The following is a 23,780-nucleotide window of genomic DNA, read 5'->3' as shown; positions in this document are numbered from 1 at the left end:
TAGTAATCAATGAATTTATTAACAACATAATATGAAATATATTTCTGTTTTCCTCTTTGGACGGTGTTTTGATAGCAGCTGGAATCTTGAAAACAAACAATAATGTAACAACAGGATAAAATAACTGGACAAGCTTCACATCATGTCAATACTAACTTAAAGGGGCCTATGGTTCTGTAGTTAAGTAAAACTATAAAATCTAAGGCAGCTGATCCTTCAAGCAGTGAGTGAAGTATGTGTGTGCCTGTGGACATGGATGTTTTGTCAGTGTAAGTAGTCTGACTAATTAACTATAAATTTCTACTTTGAACATGACACAACACAGCAGCTTGTACCTAATTAAGTTAGATTTTGATCTAACACCAAAACATAGTTTGGTAGTATGATCACCACACAGGCGTTAGTCTGGTTACATTCTGCAGTCTGTCTTATGACTAGTATGGATCCTGTTTTACACTGGAATGTACTAAAATGTCCCAGCTACACAGACCGCTTCTCACACTGCATCGTAATAAGCCGCCACATAAACATGTAAAGATAATGAGATCATTACTACATTAAACAATGTTCCCAAGTAAAATATCACAGATGAAGTGGTAGTCCCCGCTCACATGGAATACTTCAGAAGGGAGACAGACAAAACGTTTGGCCGGAGTTGGTTGTAGTACGATAACAACAATCACAACAATTACACCATGACAAGTGAGACTGTCATCAGTACCAGCATCGGTATTTGGAAGACTGAACAAACACTTCTGATATGGATCATGAGACATGCATACCTAGACTTGTCTGTGAGCTGACACAAGCACTATACAATACTCCTTATATGGATTATGAGACACGCATGCCTAGACTTGTCTGTGAGCTGACACACCCACTAAACAATATTAACTTGAGAGAATGAGCTTTTCACTACGAATATAGTCTGCACAATAGCCTGACACAGTACAAGCATGAGAGGATGAGCCTTTTCTTTATGAATAGACTCAAGCACCACATAGTTAAGTACCTCATAGTTAAGTTTGAGAGGATGGGCATTCTCTCTATGACAAGATCAACACACCACACAGTTCTAGCTTCATAAGATGGGCATAAAATCTATAAATAGGACCATGAACACACAAACCTAGTGAGAAAGGATGGGCATTCTCTACATGAAGAAAAACAAACCACATAGTACTAGCTGAGAGAGCAAAGTACTAGCTTGAGAGTGCACAGTACTAGCTCAAGAGAGTCCAGTTCTGGCTTGAGAGAGCACAGGACTAGCTTGAGAGAGGACAATACAGAGGGAGGATGAGTTGATCCACATATCATATCTAACAAGGAAAATGGCAGATGCATGGGTAAGGTTGATTAAAGCACAGTCCTTAATAATTAATAACTTACGATAGTAATATGAAATGCTGATAGTTACAATAATAACACCCTATAAACACTTATATACAAGGCACTCACAACCTGGAAACTAAAGTCACATATCACATTGCTCCAGGGACTACAGCTTGGAAACTGAAGTCACATATCACATCAATCCAGGGATTACAACTTGGAAACTGAAGTCACATATCACATCAATCCAGGGATTACAACTTGGAAACTAAAGTCACATATCAAATTGATCCAGGGATTACAACTTGGAAACTAAAGTCACATATCACATCAATCCAGGGATTACAACTTGGAAACTAAAGTCACATATCAAATTGATCCAGGGATTACAACTTGGAAACTAAAGTCACATATCACATCAATCCAGGGATTACAACTTGGAAACTAAAGTCACATATCACATTGCTCCAGGGACTACAGCTTGGAAACTAAAGTCACATATCAAATTGATCCAGGGATTACAACTTGGAAACTAAAGTCACATATCACATCAATCCAGGGACTACAACTTGGAAACTAAAGTTACATATCACATCAATCCAGAGATTCTTTCTAAGTGGATAAGGACAATATAGAGACACCACAACAATGGGTGTCATGGAGGCAAGTATGATCAAACAGAAGCATGTCATTGTGAAGTTTCGATACATATGAACTGTCAGATGAAATAAAAATGTCTCCAAAACACGACATCACAGACAAGACATTTCATAGAACAATGTCTTTCCTCCCCTACATTCCAGAGACAATGATCTGAATCAAAGATGTATTCATAATACCCAGCTTTTGAGGCAGGTATTCTATGATTGCATCATTGGGTCACATTGGTTACAAAATATGTTGGTGTGAGTATGTACGTGTATACTGAAAGTTGTAACTTGTGGAAGTTTGTTGGTGACATTGTGTCAGTGGGTTGATGTTGATCAAGGCACAGTGATGCCAATGGACATGCCGACAGGTGAGGCACAGACTTGATTACAACGTACAGTTACACAACCATGCTTCATTTCATTATAAGATTTTCACAACCAGACAGCATGGATGCCACAGTTAGCACCTGTCTCAACACCGAATTACTGGATAGAATCCACTACTGAATGTATAATTTTGAAAGGGTGATGAGTACCAAGACATGACTAGCACCTCTGACATTTACAGTGCAGCCTCGTAGGAGATGAGACACAGCGGTAGCACCTGGGTCTGGTCAAACACCACATACTCCTGCAGCAGCGTGGGCTCGGGGTCATAGTCATCCTTGCGCAATCTGCCCGGGGTCTAAAATATTCAACCACAAGAAGCATAATGTACCACAGACTGTGAACTGAGAGCTTCATGATAGATTCCATTCCATTAATTAGTCTTAGCATGCCTTGACCATGGTATGGCCATCAAAGGAATTGCACTGAAATGGTCCTAAATGGTCATGGTAAATAAGCACTATCAAATCTATGGGTAACATAGCTCTTTACTGAAACCAAAGTTGGCTTATGTCCTAAAACATATATACATATATACATTCTGATGATATAAAAACAGCTGTGACACATGCAAACTGGTCCCCTGGTAACTGATATTGTAATATACATACTATGATAGAGTCAAAGTTTGGGCTGCACTGTTGGCGTGTCCGATCCTGCTTGGTAACGGTCTCCACCTTGCCCAACCCCACCTCCACCAGAACCAGCTTGGAGAACTGTAACACAACCAATACATGCCTCACTTCCAGCAACTGCCTGTAAGTGTAATAAAGATATGTCTTATGAACACTAAAACATTATGAATAACCCTGGTACCTATATCCCAAGGACTTGCCAGGAACGCTGTCATTTGGAGATCCCTTCATCTATAACAATGCAGCTCAAGCTGAGGATTATATCTACTACTTACAGCAGAAAACTGGGCAGCTTTGGACGGATACTTGGAGAAGTACAGTCCCCTCCCATACTCTCCATATGAGAAATCTGTGAGAAAGAATGAAAATTACCTGCAGTATACTAAATTCATCAGAGAATTACACCGACTGTACCTAATGATGTTTATGTCTAGTATGGTGAGTGATAGGTTGAACCCCATTGGAAATACCTGAACAGAAAATGTCATCCTGGATTAATGAAAATCTGACAATACAAATTACCACAGACATGTAGCTCATTGTAGCCAGAATTGGTCATGATGTATAAAACCAGTTTCTTTTGTACCATGCAAGGTTTCTTAACTGCTTTTGTGCTCAGTGGAACACAGACCAATTTGTCTTTATGGGGATTAGATATTAAAAAAACATAAAAAGTTTGAGATGATCCGTTACTCAAAATGCTTCACAGTACAATATATCAGGACAAGGTTGGACACTTCGGTCTACCCTACCTGCCTGCTTTGCCGATCACTACGCTACCATTGCATGAAATCAATTAAAACTTAAAGTGAACATAACCATGGATGATTGGCCTCAATTGCAACTCATGACACCTACCAATTCTTTACTGCTATTTCTGCAAGTCGACTGAAAACCAGTTTTGACCCTCAACTAAACGATCTTGACACAAATGGAGGATGATAGGTTGGAGTGTGGTCGAAGCCAGCCCTCTGACTGGTCGACAATAATTGTCAGACCAACCTGCTGGAGACTACATGACAGACCTACCTGCATCTGAGAAGCCATAGTCCAATATTTCTTGTATCCTTTCAGGTCTCTGCAGAGACCCACAGTAGTACAGTTCAGTTACCATGCTGCCATCAATGAGGAGGTCACGACGTGAGTGGTATGCAGCTTTCACTGAATCAGGAAGCACTGCCTGTGTACAAAAATACACAGGGTTGTTACAATGGGGCAGCTCTAACTAGCAGAGTTGTTACGATAAACCAGCTCTAACTAGCAGGGTTGTTAGAATGGAGCAGCTCTAGCTAGCAGGGCTGTTACGATGGAGCAGCTCTAGCTAGCAGGTTGTTACGATGAAGCAGCTCTAGCTACCAGGGTTGTTACAATGAAGCAGCTCTAGCTACCAGGGCTGTTACAATGAAGCAGCTCTAGCTAGCAGGGTTGTCACAATGGGGCAGCTCTAACTAGCAGAGTTGTTACGATAAAGCAGCTCCAACTAGCAGGGCTGTTACGATAAAGCAGCTCTAGCTAGCAGGGTTGTTACAATGGAGCAGATCTAGCTAGCAGGGCTGTTACGATGGAGCAGATCTAGCTACCAGGGCTGTTACGATGGAGAAGCTCTAGCTAGCAGGGTTGTTACGATGAAGCAGCTCTAGCTAGCATGGTTGTTACGATGGAGCAACTCTAACTAGCAGGGTTCTTACAATGAAGCAGCTCTAGCTAGCAGGGCTGGTCTGATGAAGCAGCTCTAGCTAGCAGGGCTGTTACGATAAAGCAGCTCTAACTAGCAGGGTTGTTACAATGAAGCAGCTCTAGCTAGCAGGGTTGTTACAATGAAGCAGATCTAGCTAGCAGGGCTGTTACGATGGAGCAGCTCTAGCTACCAGGGCTGTTACGATGGAGAAGCTCTAGCTAGCAGGGTTGTTACGATGAAGCAGCTCTAGCTAGCAGGGTTGTTACAATGAAGCAGCTCTAGCTAGCAGGGCTGTTAAGATGAAGCAGCTCTAGCTTGCAGGGCTGCTACAATGAAGCAGCTCTAGCTAGCAGGGCTGTTACGATGAAACAGCTCTCACTCATACTTGCTTGATGGCAATGAGCCCTTATCAAATGGTTTGGCTAAAAAATAATCTCAAACATTTATGTAAGTAATTTGCTAAAGTCTTACCTTAGTAATAGAGGTGACATTGTAAGTGTTCTTGATAGTTTTGTCTGCCTTCATTCCTTCCTGGAACTGATGTGTAACATCCGAGAACATGATGGCATCTTTACTGTGGTCATTGGGGTCCTGCTGGCTCCGGACACGGACACATGGGAAGGACAGGTAGGAGCTGTCACCTGCACAACACATCAAACATCTACTAGTACTGCTATCACTCCTCTCCTGACATATCAAACATTTGCTAGTACTACTATCACAACTGACACATCACTAATACTTCTAGTACTACTGTCATCACCTGATACATCAAACATACTGCCAGTACTACTGTTTCACCCGACACATCAAACATATTGCTAGTACTACTGTCTCACCTGACACATCAAACATACTGCTAGCACTACTGTTTCACCTGACACATCAAGCCTACTGCTAGTGCTACTGTCTCACCTGACACATCACACACACTGCTAGCACTACTGTCTCACCTGACACATCACACACACTGCTAGCACTACTGTCTCACCTGACACATCAAACATGTTGCTAGTACTACTGTCATCACCTGGTACATCACACACACTGCTAGTACTACTGTCATCACCTCTCCTGACATATCAAACATCTGCTAGTACTACTATCACAACTGACACATCACTCATACTTCTAGTACTACTGTCATCACCTTCAATACATGGCTGCTTATTCAGTATTGTCCCTCCAGCTAGGTGTCCACACTGACCTATAGATGTGACCATGTGCTTGTCCCCAGTCTTCTCCGGGCTGACCATGTGTAGACTGCGGTTGTTCAGACTGGCATCCATCATGTCCAGCTGCTGCTGCAGGCCATGGATCAGTGCATCTGTACTGATGTCTTCATCACCTTCTGTCAGACAGCCATCACAACATAAGTTTTAACCAGTAAAATCCAACAACTTTTTACACAATTGAAAATCAACAATACAACTGTAAAACCTTCTGGGTAGGTCTTCTAAGTCAAATGTAAGTCTAATCGGAAAGAAGTAACAGTTCTAAATGTTACAAGCAGACAGCAAGTTATCTACAGCCATATAGTGCAAGCGGTCATAGGTTTATGAATCAATGTCACATACATCTGGTGGGTCACCCTAAGTTTTCAAAGACTGGTACTAAGAATATTGAGACTGGTTATATTTTGCTTTCAGCATTGCTGCCATCAGTATCATGAACAGAACACCACAAGAGGAACACAGGAAATGGGCTGTAGACAGTGTTATCATCTGGGGAATCACATCTGTGCCTTCAAGGGGGAAACATAAATCACTGGACTGCCATTGACCTTTGGAAGGAAGTGGGGTGAGTTGAGAGTTGAGTGAGTGGGTTTTATGTCGCTTGTAGCATTATTCCAGCAATATCATGGCAGGGAAACTATAAATGGGCTTCAGACAAAGTACCCATGGTGGGAATTGAACCCATGCCTTTGGCGTGATGACTTGATGTTTTAACCACTAGGCTACCACTAGGAAGTGAAGTCTGCATAATAATTCACTGACTTCACAAAATCTTTTTCAGTTGTAATCAAACTAAGTACACATTTTCTGAACAATTATGAAGGATTATTTACAGATGTACAAACACAGAGTGGCACTGCTGCTAAAATAGATCACATATTGCAAACAGATAAAAGAGTAAACAAACAATATCACTAAGGTGACATAATCCCCTGCTGTGAATTATCAAATCAAAATTAAAAAGTAGTGAAACTGGAGGTGGTAGTGAAGTAATGAAAATGAAGGTCATAGTTGAAGATGAAGTTAAATGTCAATAAATAGATGATCAGTCAATATTTCTTCTTGATATCTTGCTCTGTACTTACTCTTTATTTTCGAGATTCCCTTTGACCATGACAGGAATGTCATTGTGTAGGAATTATGCAAAAGTAGTAATAAAAAGAAATTCCTTATCAAAGAACATTAAAGACACATCGAGTATTCAGTGAACAGTTCTAGAGATATCCTGCTGATAATCTTAACATGCAGGTTGGCATGCAGAAACCTTCAAAGTTGACCTTCAAGAAAGTGCAAAGATCACAAAAATTGACTGGGCTCTGGGCCTTCCCCAAATGAAGCTTAGTTTTAAATATGAACACAATCTGGTGAATGGTTTTTGACAAGCTTAAGATGTAGGCTAACTAGCCGGAAAATTTCAAGTGTCACTGCGACCTTGAAAATTATGTGAAGGGCACCAAATTGATTGGGCCATGCACCTTTCATAGATGACATTTCTTGTCAAATAAGAAGACAATCTAGTGAATGGTTCTTCAGGTATCTCCCTGATAAGCTTGGCATGCAGGTTAACATGACGAAATTGCTGTTGCTGTGACCTTGAAAAATGTGACTAAAACTGGGCCCTGCAACTTCGCTAGATGAAGATTGGTGTCAACTATGAAGACAATCCAGTGAATAGTTCTTGAGATATCTTGCTGACAAGAGCAAAATGTTATTCTCCCTGTGACCCTAAATGAAGGTCAAGGTCACCAAACCTGACTGGGGCCTTTCACATACTGTGATGAACCTTGGTACCAAGTATGAAAAGAATCTAGTCAACGGTACTTAAGATATTCAGTTTCATATATACTTATGAATGGACTTAGCCTTACAATTGTTTTACCCCATCCCCCAGGGGATAAAAAGTAGAATCCAAAGAATGTGTGTTGATTTTGATGCAAGCTCATTTGTGGAATATATGAAATGAATTCTCTTAGGTTTAAGTTCTCCATAATACTTGTGACTGAAAAAATCTAGAAGTTTACCTTGTTTATCACCAGTCAACATGTCACCAGTGTGGAAAGCAACTTGGGCAGTGGAGAGGCGGTACGCAATGAAGTCTTTCTCTGCAACATATGTCATATTTGGGATTTCACTATCTCAGTAATGGCATCGTGTAATCAAAGTCTTTCTCTGCAACATAAACTGCATAGTGATGTCACAGTCAGTTATAGATAGTGAGTAACATAGCCTCTCTGTAACTGGTTACAGGTTATACAGGCTAACCTTCACCTGCATCTGACATTTCTGACCTGTTACCACAACTTGCGCCTCAGTCACTGGTCATTACCTGAATCATACCTTATATGTGATTTAGTGACCTTACAAGGACCATGACAAGTTTAGACAGAAAGTGCGGAATGAACATGATGAAGTCTTTCTCTGTAAACATGTAGCTCTTAGACTTATTCATACAGACAGCAGATATGCTGAAAAAAGGCATAAAAAGGTAATATAAGCAAAAATAAAAATAAAAAGTTTGAATAATATAATTCAAGATTAAAACTGATGACATGAAGTGTTGATGTAATCAGTAAATGACACAAAGTTTTGATGTGAACACTATATCACATGAAGTAGTATATCACATGAAGTTTTGATTGTGAACAGTATATCACATAAAGGTTTGATTGTGAACAGTATATCACATAAAGGTTTGATTGGGAACAATATATAACATGAGGTTTTAATGGAAACAGTATATCACATGTAGTTTTAATAGGAACAGTGTATCACATGAAATAGTATATCACTTGAAGCTTTGTTTGGGTACAGTATATCACATGAGGTTTTGAATGTGAACAGCATATCACGTGAGTGAGTGAGTTTAGTTTTACGCCACACTCAGCAATATTCCAGCTATATGGCAGCAGTCTGTAAATAATTGAGTCTGGACCAGATAATACAGTGATCAACATCACGAGCATCGATCTGCGCAATTGAGAACTGATGACATGTGTCAACCAAGTCAGCGAGTCTGACCCCTGATCCCGTTAGTCACCTCTTACGACAAACATAGTCACCTTCTATGGCAAGCATGGGTTGCTGAAGGCCTATTCTAAGCCTGGACCTTCATGGGTTGTATATCACATGAAGTCGTATATCACATGACGTTTTGATGGGAACAGTATATCACATGAACTTTTGATGGGAACAGTATATCACATGAACTTTTGATGGGAACAGTATATCACATGAACTTTTGATGGGCACAACATATTACCTGTGGTAGTATATCACATGAAGTTTTGATGGGAACAGTTCATCACATGATGTTTGATGTTAACAGCATATCACATTAAGTAGTGTATACACATGAAGTTTCGATTATTAACAGTATATCACATGAAGTTTCAATGGGACCAGTGTATCACACAAAATAGTATATCACATGAAGTTTTGATTGGGAACAGTATATCACATGACGGTTTGATGGGCATGGTATATCACATAACCTTTTGATGGAAACAGAATATCACATGAAGGTTTGATGGGACTAGTATATCACATGACATTCTGATGGGAACAGTTTATCACATGACATTTGGATGTGAACAGTACTGCTTTATCACATGAAGTATGGTAGTGAACAGTATATCACATGAAGTTCTGACTCACCTACTGCAGCCTTCTCCTTTCTCAGTTTATCATTATCCATTGCTAACTTTGTCATCAGGTCAGACTGAGACTTCACCTGATATGTAAATGCAAACAAAAGTGAAGAAACAAACTCTATAAGTTTCTTTGTTTGTTTAACACGGCACTCCAAGCTATATGGTATCAGTCTGTTAAAAATTAAGTCTGGACCAGACAATCCAGTGATCTACAAAACTGGGTTACAATGGCATGAATCAACCAAGTCAGCAGGCCTGACTACCTGATCCTATTAGTCACCTTTTACGACAAGCATATGATGTTAAAGACCCATTCTATCATGTAAAAACCACAGACTCTCGTGTCATTGGAAGGACTAAAGACTTTTTGAAAAAACATAAAAATTTTGAGATAACCCCTGACTTGAAACGCTTCACAGTATAACGTATTTAGACAAGGCCAGACTCTTCTGTGTATCTCATCTGCCAGCTTTGTCATGGCTATGCTACCATAGCATGCAATCGATTAAAAACTTCATCTAAACATTATCATGGGTGACTGGCCTGTCAATCACCACCTGTGACACCTATCAGTTCTTTATTATCATTTCTGCAAGTCAACTGAAAGCCGATTTTGGCCCTCAACTTAACAATCTCAACACAAATGCAGGATGATAACAAGGACAATAAGTCCACTTAAAAGGGTGTGTGGTCAAAGCAAGCCCTCTCATTGGTCAGTGCTTGCTATCGTCCTCCATTTGTGTCCATATCATTTTTTTTTAAAAAAAAGAAAAAGAAATTAATCCTCACAATGACACGAGGGCCTGTGGTAAAATCCGGATGGAAAAAAAATTATAAGTACGTTTGAAGCATTTGCACATTTATCTACAGGAAATGTGAAGCACATATATCTACAAGAAATGTAAAGTTTGTTTCTTTGTTGTATATATGCACCTGCAAGTATTGTGAAGACAATTGCTAGAAATGTATATTGTGTCATGTGATATTACCTCAGCTGAAACTGAACAAATCCAGATTACATGCATTTAGTAACAAGCAGGTAAAGCAACATAATATTCAAAAAGTCCTTTCAAGAACATTTTGTGCTATACCTGTACTTAAAGCTGTTGCCTTGATTGTGTTAAGACATTTATCGTAAGGTAGACAGGCCAACACTCTTTGTCAATAGAGATAGATCTGTTTGAAAGCAACAAAAAAGTTTGAGAAGGAGTGATACATGTTCAGAGCCATACTTACAATGGATTTGAGTTGTAGAATCTCATGCTTCATCCTCATGACACAACTAACTTGGGCTTGATAAGCCTCCAATGTCTTGTTCTTCCTGCAAATATGTTATAAATATAGAAACCTGTGTAGGTAACAGTAAGATATGTAGCATGTTACATTACCAGATCCTGTTTTCAACATGTTTAGACCACACATAATGTTACATCTAGAGAACATACAGTAAGCTGCTTGTAGGTGACACATTATACGTTGAATGTGGAGATCATACTGTATATTACATGAACAGAATGCCAGAGATGTGACAATACAGAAAATTTTCACAATATGATACATATTGCGATATCTTGGAACCATATGATTCGATTCACATCACAATATGCTATCTTTAGTTATTTTCTTGAAAAATATTTTCTATATTAATTAACAGTATAAATTTTGACATATTCATCAATTTATAATGAAAATTTTACAATTTTAAGGTCAACAATCACGATATGATGAAAAGTATTGAGGTACTTATTGTCCAATAAAGTATCATGATTATCAAAACTACAATATATTGACACACGTCCACATATCACACAGTATGTTATACGTAGAGATCACACTGTATCTTACATACAGAACTAACACCATATGTTACATGTACAGCTCGCACTGAATGTTACATGAAGTGATTGTACTGTAGGTTACATGTAGAGATCGTACTGTATGTTACATGTAGAGACTGTAATGTTACATGTACAAATCATACTGTATGTTACATGTAGAGATTGTACTGTATGTTACATATAGATATCACACAGTATGTTACATGTTGAGCTCATACTGCATGTTACATGCAGAGCTCACACTGTAACACTGTATGTTACATGTACAGATCACACTGTATGTTACATGTACAGATCATAATGTATGTTACATGTAGAGATCACACTGTATGTTACATGTACAAATCATACTGTATGTTACATGTACAGATCATAACGTATGTTACATGTAGAGATCACACTGTATGTTACATGTTGAGCTCATACTGCATGTTACATGCAGAGCTCACACTGTATGTTACATGTAGAGATCACACTGTTTGTTACATGTACAGTCTAAGTAAACTTATCCTCAGTACTTTTCGTTACACTCCACCACTGAGTCTAACAAAACCTTATGGGAGGTCGCGTCAGGTAACCTTTGAGATTGACCAATCAGAACACAGCTTACCAAATCACGAAAGTGCACATTCGCACATCCCTTCTGAACTTTTCATCTCGAAAAGGTTCGTACCCAAACGATTCCGAATGCTATTTAGCGTATGATCGCTTCCGGGTGATGCACACCGCGTATGCATAGCCATGACAAAGGTGAGTAAACAGTCGCTGAAAATAGTGTTTTTGACAATATTCAAGGGTGTCATCTTGCGGAAATATTAGCTAATGGTAAACATGTCATCAGAAACCCCAAAGTGTATATACTGCAGGTCAAATATGCTGTTTTTTGTTTGTGGAGAGATCGGTGTCGGTGAACTGAATATTTTGAAAGTCCTTCCAATCTCTAAATAGTAGCTGTTGTCTGATTGGTTAAATCTATTTAACCGTCTCGCATTTGATTGGACTGTCATTGGTTGCTCAAAGGTTACCTGATGCAACCTTCTACTAGGTTTTGTTAGAATCAGTGCTGGAGTGTAAGGAAATACACAGAGATGAAGTTTACTTAGACTGGTTACATGTACAGATCAAAATGTATGTTTCATGTAGAGATCACACTGCATGTTACATGTAGAGATCACACTGCATGTTACATGAAGAGATCACTCTGTATGTTACATGTAGAGATCACACTGTATGTTACATGCAGAGATCACACTGCATATTACATGAAGAGATCACTCTGTATGTTACATGAAGAGATCATACTGTATGTTACATGTAGAGATCACACTGTATGTTACATGTAGAGATCACACTGTAACATGTAGAGATCATACTGTATGTTACATGCAGAGATCATACTGTATGTTACATGTAGAGATCACATTGTATGTTACATGCAGAGATCACACTGTATGTTACATGAAGAGATCACACTGTATGTTACATGCAGAGATCACACTGCATGTTACATGTAGAGATCATACTGTATGTTACATGAAGAGATCACTCTGTATGTTACATGTAGAACTCACTGTATTTTACTAACCACACATTGAATTCCTGTTCCATCTCTATTGCCTCAGTCCCCAGGGCCTTTGATGTGTTGAGGAGGGATAAGGCTAAAACACAGAGCCATGTCACACATACATCATTAAATACATAGAAGATACTAAACAACCTTCCGTGTAACACCATTTTCATTAAACGAGTTAATGATTTGGTATCAAACGAGCGAAAGCTTGTTTGATACTAAATCTTTAATGAGTTTAATAAAAATGATATTTCACAGAAGCGAGTTTAGTATTCTGTTTATTACTCGCCAACACAATTTGACAGAAACAGCTGCGAAATTCCCTACAGTGTGAGGACTCTCAGCTTCCAGCGAGTCGAGCAAGGTCTAGTAAAACTGCGACATCAGCATTAGCATCGGCACTTTGAACCATGCAATATGCAATATTGCTGTAAAGATATTACACTGAAGTAGCTTCAACGGGCGAGTAATAAAATGCATACAGCGTTCACAACCAAACATGTCTGTCTATACATGGGTGGCTATGGTGGATGTGGAACAGCAATAAGTTACCCAGACAGGAGACACAGTTGGTGTATCTCTACCAGACGCAGTCACAGCAATAAGTTACCCAGACAGGTGATACAGTTGGTGTATCTCTACCAGACATAGTTACAGCAGTATGTTACCCAAACAGGTGATACAGTTGGTGTATCTCTACCAGACACAGTCACAGCAATAAGTTACCCAGACAGGTGATACAATTGGTGTATCTCTACCAGACACAGTTACACTAATAAGTTACCCAGACAGGTGACACAGTTGGTGTATCTCTGCCAGACACAGTCACAGCAATAAGTTACCCAGACAGGTGATACAGTAGGTGTATCTCTACCAGACATAGTTACAGCAGTATGTTACCCAGACAGGTGATACAATTGGTGTATCTCTACCAGACACAGTTACACCAATGAGTTACCCAGACAGGTGATACAATTGGTGTATCTCTACCAGACACAGTTACACCAATAAGTTACCCAGACAGGTGACACAGTTGGTGCATCTCTGCCAGACACAGTCACAGCAATAAGTTACCCAGACAGGTGATACAGTAGGTGTATCTCTGCCAGACATAGTTACAGCAGTATGTTACCCAGACAGGAGATACAGTTGGTATATCTCTATCAGACACAGTTACAGCAATAACTTACCTGTAAATCCAGGCAGGAAGCACATTAAGGTGCAGTTGGTAAACTGCTCAGCAAGTTCACTAAAATGCAAAATAAAAAAAACAGATGCCAGAAGACATTTACCTGCTGCCCATCTCAACGAAGTGGAATTCAAGTAATTGTGGATTGCAGCTATTTAGCATTTGCCATGTATGCCTGTCTATGTATAATATCTATTTTTCATCACAGTTAAAGCTTTTCATCCAATATCTAATAATCCATATAAACTGCCCTGGCAATACGGAGTTGGTAATTTAACAAATATTGCCTTTTCATAAATCTAATATGAACTCTTTTAACTGCATTATCCTCCCTGAAATCTCACACCTTGCATCCATACCACAATGATAAAAGAACATGAAACACAACTAGATATTAAACATCATAAATACCTCTGAGACATTAACATTACAAAACCATCCCTCTCTTTTCATAATCTACCTGCTTTCCGAAAAGTAACAATTTACTATTTAACACCAGTGTATGAAACTCCTTACAAAAGACAGGAAGCCCACAGGGCTGTTAACTTGAAAATGTTGCCAGCCCTGTCAGCATATAACCAGCCCTGTATTAAAAATAGGAAACTGAGATATGGTGTTAAAAGAAAGTAATTAATGAATTACTTGTGGTGAGGTAAACTTAAACATGTGCAAAAGCAAATGTAATAAAATCATAACATGGTGGTCACTGTTAATTCATGTAGTGTCTGAATCAGAAAAGCAGAAAAGAACGACATTACTCATTGGCTGAAAACATTCTTGAGACCAGTCACATTTAGTGTTAGATAAATGGGTAGGTTGAACTGTGGAACTATTCAGACATCATCTAGATAGAACAGTTGTAAATTATTTTCAAAATATTTCCCTTAGTTAATGACATGGTCAAATATTGGATAAAAAGCTTTAACTGTGATAAAAAACAGATATTATAAGTAACTTATTTTCAAAATATTTCCCTTAGTTAATGACATGGTCAAACATTAAACCTTGGAAAATGTATTGGCGCACAGGGCTGGCTATAAAATATAGTTGTAAGCCCGTCATGAAACTAGCAAGCAGCGGACGTTATTTCATACACTGTTAACACTTAATGTCAAGCTACACTTACTACAACACACAGAGCAAATAAGGCTTTTCTGTTGTTCATCAGTTCTAATTTCCAGTCCTGAACAAACCAAGTTGTCAGCAAGCAACAACTACAGTAACTCAATGTTCAATGTGTAGATCTTGGGCAACATCATAAAGAAACAAAGAAAACAATACAGATGGCAGATTCTCCTTACTACTATACCAGATCTGAAATAATGCTAATAAGATTCATGCATACTATGTAATAAGTTCATACTGGAACTTAAACATGAGGAATAAAGTTTATAACACATGGCTTGTCTGTTCGCATAACTGAAAGTTCAGATGTAATCTATAAAAGCATTGTCAAATTTTATGCGTCTTATTACTGAAATATTCATCAAGCCATGTTTCTGCATACAAACACTATGTTTATTTATTTATTGACAGGTATATTGTAAATACTGGTAAACAGCTTACCAAGACTAGAATGTTATGTTCCTATATATCTGGCACAGATTCATTCCACTTCTTGTGAATTGGTATATGTCCCTTGGTCCACTCAGTAGAGAAACACACACTTTTCAAAATACCATTGAATACATCTAATAGCTATTGCAAACAATATCTCACATTGAAATACAAAGAATTCATTTACTAAACCATCCACATATGGTGTACTGGACTTCAGACCATGAACCGCTGATATGACCTCCTCTAAACATACTTTTCTATCAACTCATCACCCTACATCATTTGACCCAAACGCTGAATTTCCGAGGCCAAGTCACCTTCAGGACGGGCATTATTCATATCAACCAAAATGCTCTATAATCTACAAATCTGCAAAATTACAGTAATCATTACTGTTTATAATAAAGGCGTCCCTCCTTATCCAGAACTGCTGAACATTCAGCTTACTCAGATTAGCTGTGCATCTTGTACTACCAACTCTCTATCTCTCTTTATACTTACCCACGGTCTATTTGACTGTGATGTCAATCTATCACATTCCCTGTCATACCAACAACTTCCATGAGAAGCAGAGGTCCATAAAAACCAGCAGCCCTATCTGTATTGCCACACTTTACAGCCTCTGTGTCCTCCATCAACTGATGTCAACTTATGAGATAGCAGCAGCCTGGTTTGACATTCCGATGAATCTCCACTATACCCTGGACAAATCTACAGCTCCGCCCAATGACTTTATTACCTCCCTTGGCTGGCTTTTTATCCAATCAGGTGTCTATGCTGGGAAATTGAGCGTTTTGAATATTATCTAACCAATTTAACATGGCAACACGAATCATGCGAAGAAAGAAAGAGCGGAAGGAGGTCTTGCACATATATATTTTTAAGATTTGGACCTGTCAGTTTGTCTGCATGAATTCCCCCAAATCTGAGTCCCACTATGAGCAAACCTTCACAGCTGCACCCTCTATCTTTGTTGTTACTGGCAAGTTTGGTTGTAATGGTGGCTTAGCTGATCGGCTACTGTGAGAATGCGGAGCCAGCAAATGGAGGTAATACAATTATTGGACCGAGACGTACGAGCATCCTGGGTATAGAGGAGATTTAACGCATATACTAGAGAAATCAAGGATGGGTTTGAGGAACACAATGGTTACCTTCACCGATTGGCTATGGTTGTACCTACCTCCATCGGCTGTTCAGGACAGTGTCATCAGAGAAGCCAAACTTCTGGAAGAACTCTACAGCAGAATTATCAGCATGTACAACTACAGCTTCATAGTTGCCAACAACTGTGGAGTCAACGACTTGCTGCAATAGCAGGATAAGGATGCATAATTTAGTGCACTGTGTAAAGTTCTGAACACATTTGATTGATACAAAAGGATTCTGTTTTCATGCATAATACTTAACAGATCTGATAGTGAAGAAGACAACCTGCTTAACACTGCATATGTTCAACATTACTGCATGACAACTGGTATGTCACGAACTGTTAGAAATGCCTGTGATCACATGTAAAAAACTAGTCATCAATAAATCACATTGGAGTGAAAAAGACCCAGAGGCTTGTGGTTTTAAATACTTATGCAGGGATTGGGAAAGAGAAGTCTGACAACGGGCCATTTTCAGGATTATTAGCCATTTTCTGAATTTAGAACAGGCCACTGCTTTTGTATCAATAGTAACCTTCAAATTTTTAACGGGCCATTTTTCATTCTAATATGCAAAATGGCCAATGGCCCCTGCAATTCCCAATCCCTGCTTATGTTTGCTATACATACTTTGTAGTATTGTGTTTGTGTCAAAAAGTGAGTTAATAAAACATGTCAATATGTATTATAATTCACTGAGGATTCCATTTTAGCATGCAGTGTGCCATCAGTACATGTAGCGCTGAGGAGGTCATATGTTGATAGTATATATACCAGAAGTACATGTACATATTAGGAGGATGTAAACGGCTCAGCAAATAGCTATCCAAAACTGGGGGTTGTGAGACAATATAGGCATTGCATGCTCACATGTAGGACACTGTACTACAAACTCCTGGCCATTATTTCTAGCATTATACTATGGAATTGGAATTGCAAAATTACACTTATGGGCTTACTCAGACATAAGTGAACTACTTACAGACATTAAAAACTTTCCTAAACCAAAGCCACGGTAGGTAGGTCGGACGCTTATCAATGTCAAATGTATGACTCGATCTTTATGGCGACTGAAAGACAATTTCCATTATGAAACAAAAGAAAGATGTTACAAGCAGGTACACAATTTATCGTATCTATATCTTAGCATGCATCTCTATGTCGTCAATATGAACTTTGTGCTGTATCCTTGGCATAGAACCAATGTACTGTACTTAGAACCAATGTACTGTAGAAGTTAAATGTTTCTCCACAGGGAGACACTCAGCAGAGACTGCTGTCAGCAGTCATATTAAAAACCTGATATGAATCTCTTGGTTGGTTGTTTAATGCCGAACTTAGCAATATTCCAGCTACATGGTGGCGCTCTGTAAATAATCAAGTCTGGATTAGTATCATGAGCATCGAGCCACACAATTGGAATATGATGACATGTGTCAACCAAGACAACGAGTCTGACCCCACAACCCTGTTAGTCTCAGCTCACCGGTCAATCAATCAGCAACAAGGCAATGTTCATTAAGATAACCTACGTCCACAGTCCCACAGTTCATCAGTGAAAAGTCATGTGAGTGAGCAAATGAGAATGCTTTTATGCTGCTCTAACCAATATGCCAGCGATATAATGGCAGGGACACATGTGGGAAATCAAATCTGGGTATTCTGTGTGATGAGAGGATGCTCTGACCTTGAGGCTAGCCCACCGGCCCAGAAAGTCAAGTGACTAATCAGCAGCATCTAGGTCTAATGATCAAAACATATATTGGAAACAGAATCAGGATCTCATCTCGGGATCATATTGCATCATATGGTTCACATTAATCTCAAACCAAATAAAAAATAAAGAGAACATATCTAACATCTTCAAACTCCTTATCGTTTGTTTTCTAAGTAACATGGGGGTTGGGTGGCAGGCATGCCAATATAACAACATGGTAGATAGTTCAGAATGAGAATTGTTAATTATGGTCACAGTCACCATTGTTTTCCTGTTTGTTGGTAAGTATTAATTTTGGCTTTTAAATACAAAAAAAATCTTACACAAATTTCTTCTCAAATGTGGCACATGCCAGTAGTCTGTTCTCGATACCAATCTGACCCGGCTCTATCAGACTATCTTGTGTCCTGCGCGTCTTCCTCCTCACAGACACTGTCTGTATGAAAGTACCAATCCCTTTGGAAAAGTCTTCTTCATCACTGAAAGGGGTTTTATCAAAGGTTGACTGTTTTAACATATTTCCAATAAAGAAAGAAAATCAAACGATCTATGTAATAATCTTAACCTAATAGTTAAGCATTTGGAGACAATAAATGAAAATATTGTAGCTAAATCCACCAATGACCTACCTTTACTTGCAACATTGCATATAACTGGAGACAATCATTCTCAACAGTATCAACATATTTTATCAACACTCCCTTCTAACTGGTGACACAGGAATTTGAACTTAGGTTGCATTTGTTACAAGGAAAGCAACTTCACATGATTCTAATGTTGTCACTATTCATACGTGATGCCAAGAGTTCAAACTAAATAACGAATGGTCAAACAAGTGTCAGCTCTCAATATACTGTAAACAGTGACAGTTATTTTACAATATTATACCACAATGTGTTGACTCATACCTCGTGAACCACATGAAACTTTGGAAATGGCTTTGCTAATGATAGCTTCAAAATAAAATGGAAACTCTACAAACATTGTACATCGAGAATGTAGTTAGGCTCCCTACCTTATTACATAACCTCATATGTATGTTTACATGCCATATGACAAACAATGTAGGAACTGATTGATTCTCAGCACTTTGTCATAACAAGAAAGTATTTTCTCACCTGTCATCTTCTTCCTCCTCTTCCTCTTCACTGTCACTAAAGATATCAGCAAATACACTGGGCAAGGCATCCTCACCTTCATAGGTGTCAGTTTCCTCATTTATGACATGAGACTTGTCAGCATCCTTGTCTCCACTGGTTTCCAATACCTCTCTGTCTTTGTCTCTATTATGTCTGGCTTTATTCAGACATTCTTGTGTATCTAAAGAAGATATATAAGCTCTTGTCAAGAGGCTGAGATGGACCAATTCAATGTTCCATAGGAATGACGGATATTCATTTCACTCTTAATTTTTCGAAGCTCAATACAGACTACACTAAATGAAGATGTCCATCATTTTGCCCTAATATGAAAAAGAACCCTTGTGGGTAAGTGTCCTGAAACTCACAACTATCAAACAATGAATACATGCATAATATTTATAAAGTGATAAATACTCTGTTGTTAATGTTTCCATATGACACCAAAATCTTTGCAAAGACTCATACCATAAATAATAATATTGGAGTTTACATGATCTTCAGACTTTGAATGCCCTTGGTGACCATTGTTCACTACTTGTGTAGCAGCCATGCAATTAAATTAGTCATATTTCCTGATTCAAACCAAGACCTTCCAGTCTTCCTTCGCTGCATAATCAAAAACTTCAATCCACTCAACAATCTGACATAGTTTGGGTTTCATGTGTTGGATAACTCCACACACTGCCAGATTTGCAGCTAAATGGGAACCTGTTACATGACTAATACTGGTTTTGCTGTCTGCAAGAGACTATAGCTTGCTAGACTGATATTTAACTTTATGAAACTATTAAATTCACCTTTGATATCTCTGACAAGTACAACAGTGCGGGCCCATTTGTCACAAACTGTTGAATACAACACATCAGGTGTCATCTCCGATAGGGACACATCATACAGAGCTACAACTGCATGCAACAGGTCTTTGTTGGAAACCTGAAAGTGAAAAGTAATCATTATATAACATATTTTAGTGTTATTAGAATAGAACATAGAAAAAGAGACATTACACATTTTAGTTCGTTTTTCTATGGTAACCAAACAATAAGATTAAAAAAGCCAACTCATAACTTCACACTGATTCTCCTTACTTCCTACAATATTTCACTGCTGCAAATATGGTCTTTCTTCCGCAGATGAGCAGAGGTAACACAAACTGGTTCAACCCTATATGGTCTACCAAATTTGATGGCTTTCAGTTATTTCTTTTAGTTCTCTCGTATTTGTTGTGTTTTTGTTAATAGCACATATCAATTTATGAATATTATTTGAGATGGGGAAACGTGAGGAACTCGAGATACGAACGTCAATACAGAGTCCCTGATGATACGCAAAGTCTCAAGGAGAAAAGTATTGTTAGCGACAGTTACAACAATTCTGGCACCTTGTTGCTGTTATAACGTACCCCTTTGATTATTGATTCAGTTGAGGCAAGTTGCATTAGCCGCCGAAGATCAACGATAACAGGATAAACAGAGACAGAATTGCCTTTCTTGTCCGTAAATGTCAGTCTATCGCTCAGTTGAGATCCAGGCTGGCCTTGCAAATCTCTCAACTGATGAGAATAGATATCCCGTGTTTGTAACATATCGCCTGACGCCTTCATATCGACTGCTGCTTTCTGTGTGTACTTATCGTCGAGTCCATTTTCCGCCATGTTGTCAACAAAGCGGAGATCCGCAGTGAATCGCCAGGCGTGTGCGTCTATTTTTAGAAAGATACGACTATGTCCATTTTATTTCTTGAAGTCCCAATGTGTATTGTTTATGAAGTAAGAGGTATCAGGATCAACATTCATACACACATTGTGGGAATTATATTATCAGTTGTTTCTGCTTTTTGCCATTTACATCTTACAGACAAATACAGTGTTTGGTAGGACATACCAACCGTAAATATTGTTAGTTGCGCAGGATGTAGTATACACGAAAGTAGGTTACCCAAGATGGCGGATGTCGAAAAGAAGGCTTTGTATGAAATGGCGTCTTCTCAGTTAAATTCCAACCATACGAATTCCAAAAATACACAAGGTATGGCAAGAGACGAACGTAAAGAAAACAATCACTCTGAAGAGATTAATCCTGACATTGGAGATCATTTTCTAGTTCAAAGATCGGACAATTCCTGGCATGTTGCGGAAATAATTCAAACGAGACTTACTGATGTTGGCGGTAAGGAATTCTATGTTCACTACGACGGTTTTAATCGTCGTTTAGATGAATGGGTTGAACTGGACAAGTTTGATTTGTCTCACAAAATTGACGACCAGCAAAGTAAGGTGAAAGACCTTACTATTAACCTGACTGATTTGAGTGATGGGACAGATAGGAAGATCACAAGAAATCAGAAAAGAAAACACGATGAGATTAACCATGTCCAGAAAACGTACGCAGAAATGGATCCAACAACGGCGGCTCTTGAAAAGGAGCACGAAGCAATCACTAAAGTGAAATATATCGATAAAGTTCAAATTGGAAAGTATGAAATCGATGCGTGGTACTTTTCACCTTACCCAGAAGAATATGGAAAGCAGTCAAAGCTATGGATTTGTGAATACTGTTTGAAATATATGCGCCTTGAGAAAACATACCGGTACCATCAAACTCAATGTACATGGCGCTATCCTCCAGGAAAGGAAATCTACAGGAAAGGCACAGTATCTTTGTTTGAGGTTGATGGAAAAGATGCCAAAATATACTGCCAGAATCTTTGCCTGCTTGCTAAGATGTTTCTTGACCATAAGACACTATATTTTGATGTTGAGCCTTTCCTCTTTTACATTTTGACAGAAGTTGATCGTCAAGGCTGTCATCTTGTTGGATACTTCTCTAAAGAAAAAGAATCCCCTGATGGTAACAATGTTGCCTGTATTCTCACTCTTCCACCATTCCAGCGAAAAGGGTATGGAAAGTTTCTGATTGCATTCAGTTATGAGTTGTCAAAACTGGAAGGGACAGTTGGTTCACCAGAAAAGCCCCTGTCAGATCTTGGAAAGCTGAGTTACCGAAGTTATTGGTCATGGGTATTGTTGGAGATTTTGCGTGATTTTCGTGGAACCCTTTCAATTCGTGACTTAAGTCGCATGACAAGCATCACACAAAATGACATTATCAGCACATTGCAGTCACTCAACATGGTGAAGTATTGGAAAGGGCAACATGTGATTTGTGTCACCCCTAAGCTAGTGGAAGAGCATCTAAAGAGTGCCCAGTACAAGCGTCCACCAATTACAATAGAGGCACCGTGTTTACGTTGGGAGCCTCCGCGTAAAATTGCTAAAGTTGCGAAAAAGTGAACATCTCAGAAAAGACTCAGTTGTTTGAGAACTGAGTAAATGAACTGATGTAGATATTTATGTTAGAGTTCTCATTTTCTCTATTATGACAGTGACAGATTCTTAAAAGACAAAACAAAGTTATGACTGGAAGTGGGATAGCAGTTTGATCTTGTACCTTTTTGAGAATTACATGTTATTCAGATCTTCTGGATAATTTTTGTTTGTAATGTCCACCTTGGTTTTCCGGATTGCTATGTGTGTTTTGTTAATCCAGTAACCCTTGGGTGTTGGTAATAATGTATGGAATTACTAATGTTATCATTTGAAAGTGTTCACTATGTTTATGATGTAAATACATAATTCATCATTCTTTCATTCATCAATAAATTATTGGTTGAAATTGATCATAACAATGTCATAGAAAGCTGTGTAAACATGATTATTTCTGTAATAAGAGAAATATCACGGCAGTACATTCATTCTTTTCATGTGGAATATTTATACTTTTATCATTGCTGCTAAGTATTTTCATGTTTTGAGGAAAAAGGTATTATCAGAACCTTGTCTTTGAGTTCATGATTTGTTTTGTTACAAATAAGACTTAATAAACATGTGCAAATGTCAGAAATTTGTTACTGGTTATTTCTGTAGCATACACTATTTTATGAGCTAATCTTCAAGACAGTGGTTTATATTTAGAGGTACTGATAGCCCAGCTGACTGAGGAGCGACAATTCACTGAAATGTGTCTTGTCAGAAAGCTATGATTATG

General features: G+C 38.6%; 2 protein-coding genes across 2 annotated transcripts; one reads left to right on the top strand and one right to left on the bottom strand.

Annotated features, from left to right (window-relative positions):
* On the bottom strand, positions 1 to 21,388 carry LOC137290982 (uncharacterized). The gene is made up of 17 exons (XM_067822215.1): positions 21,137 to 21,388; positions 20,532 to 20,667; positions 19,711 to 19,912; positions 18,916 to 19,071; positions 17,858 to 17,945; positions 16,908 to 17,032; positions 14,166 to 14,224; positions 12,991 to 13,063; positions 10,804 to 10,888; positions 9,572 to 9,647; positions 7,939 to 8,019; positions 5,890 to 6,033; positions 5,154 to 5,323; positions 4,034 to 4,184; positions 3,280 to 3,353; positions 2,981 to 3,085; positions 1 to 2,667 (listed from the first exon to the last, which is right to left on the bottom strand). The coding sequence occupies exons 1-17, from the start codon at positions 21,386 to 21,388 to the stop codon at positions 2,545 to 2,547; spliced, it is 2,100 nt and encodes a 699-aa protein (XP_067678316.1). The 3' UTR covers positions 1 to 2,544.
* A 67-nt stretch (positions 21,389 to 21,455) lies between these two features.
* Positions 21,456 to 23,630, top strand: LOC137290963 (histone acetyltransferase KAT8-like). Its single transcript, XM_067822193.1, has one exon. It carries the CDS (start codon positions 21,677 to 21,679, stop codon positions 23,024 to 23,026), a length of 1,350 nt encoding a protein of 449 aa, XP_067678294.1. The 5' UTR covers positions 21,456 to 21,676; the 3' UTR covers positions 23,027 to 23,630.
* Positions 23,631 to 23,780: the final 150 nt, after the last annotated feature.

This window comes from Haliotis asinina, chromosome 7, assembly GCF_037392515.1.
Source record: "Haliotis asinina isolate JCU_RB_2024 chromosome 7, JCU_Hal_asi_v2, whole genome shotgun sequence".
NCBI lineage: Eukaryota > Metazoa > Mollusca > Gastropoda > Lepetellida > Haliotidae > Haliotis > Haliotis asinina.
This window is presented reverse-complemented; position numbering and strand designations above follow the sequence as displayed.

Bases quoted from the DNA above. Each gene is read 5' to 3' on its own strand.
- LOC137290963 (XM_067822193.1), top strand. From the start codon at position 21,677: ATGGCGGATGTCGAAAAGAAGGCTTTGTATGAAATGGCGTCTTCTCAG.
- LOC137290982 (XM_067822215.1), bottom strand. From the start codon at position 21,388: ATGGCGGAAAATGGACTCGACGATAAGTACACACAGAAAGCAGCAGTC. The intron at 6,034-7,938 runs GTAAACTTCTAG...GCTGTCTGACAG, and splicing joins GTTGACTGGTGATAAACAAG to AAGGTGATGAAGACATCAGT. The intron at 2,668-2,980 runs GTATGTATATTA...TGAATATTTTAG, and splicing joins CAAACTTTGACTCTATCATA to ACCCCGGGCAGATTGCGCAA.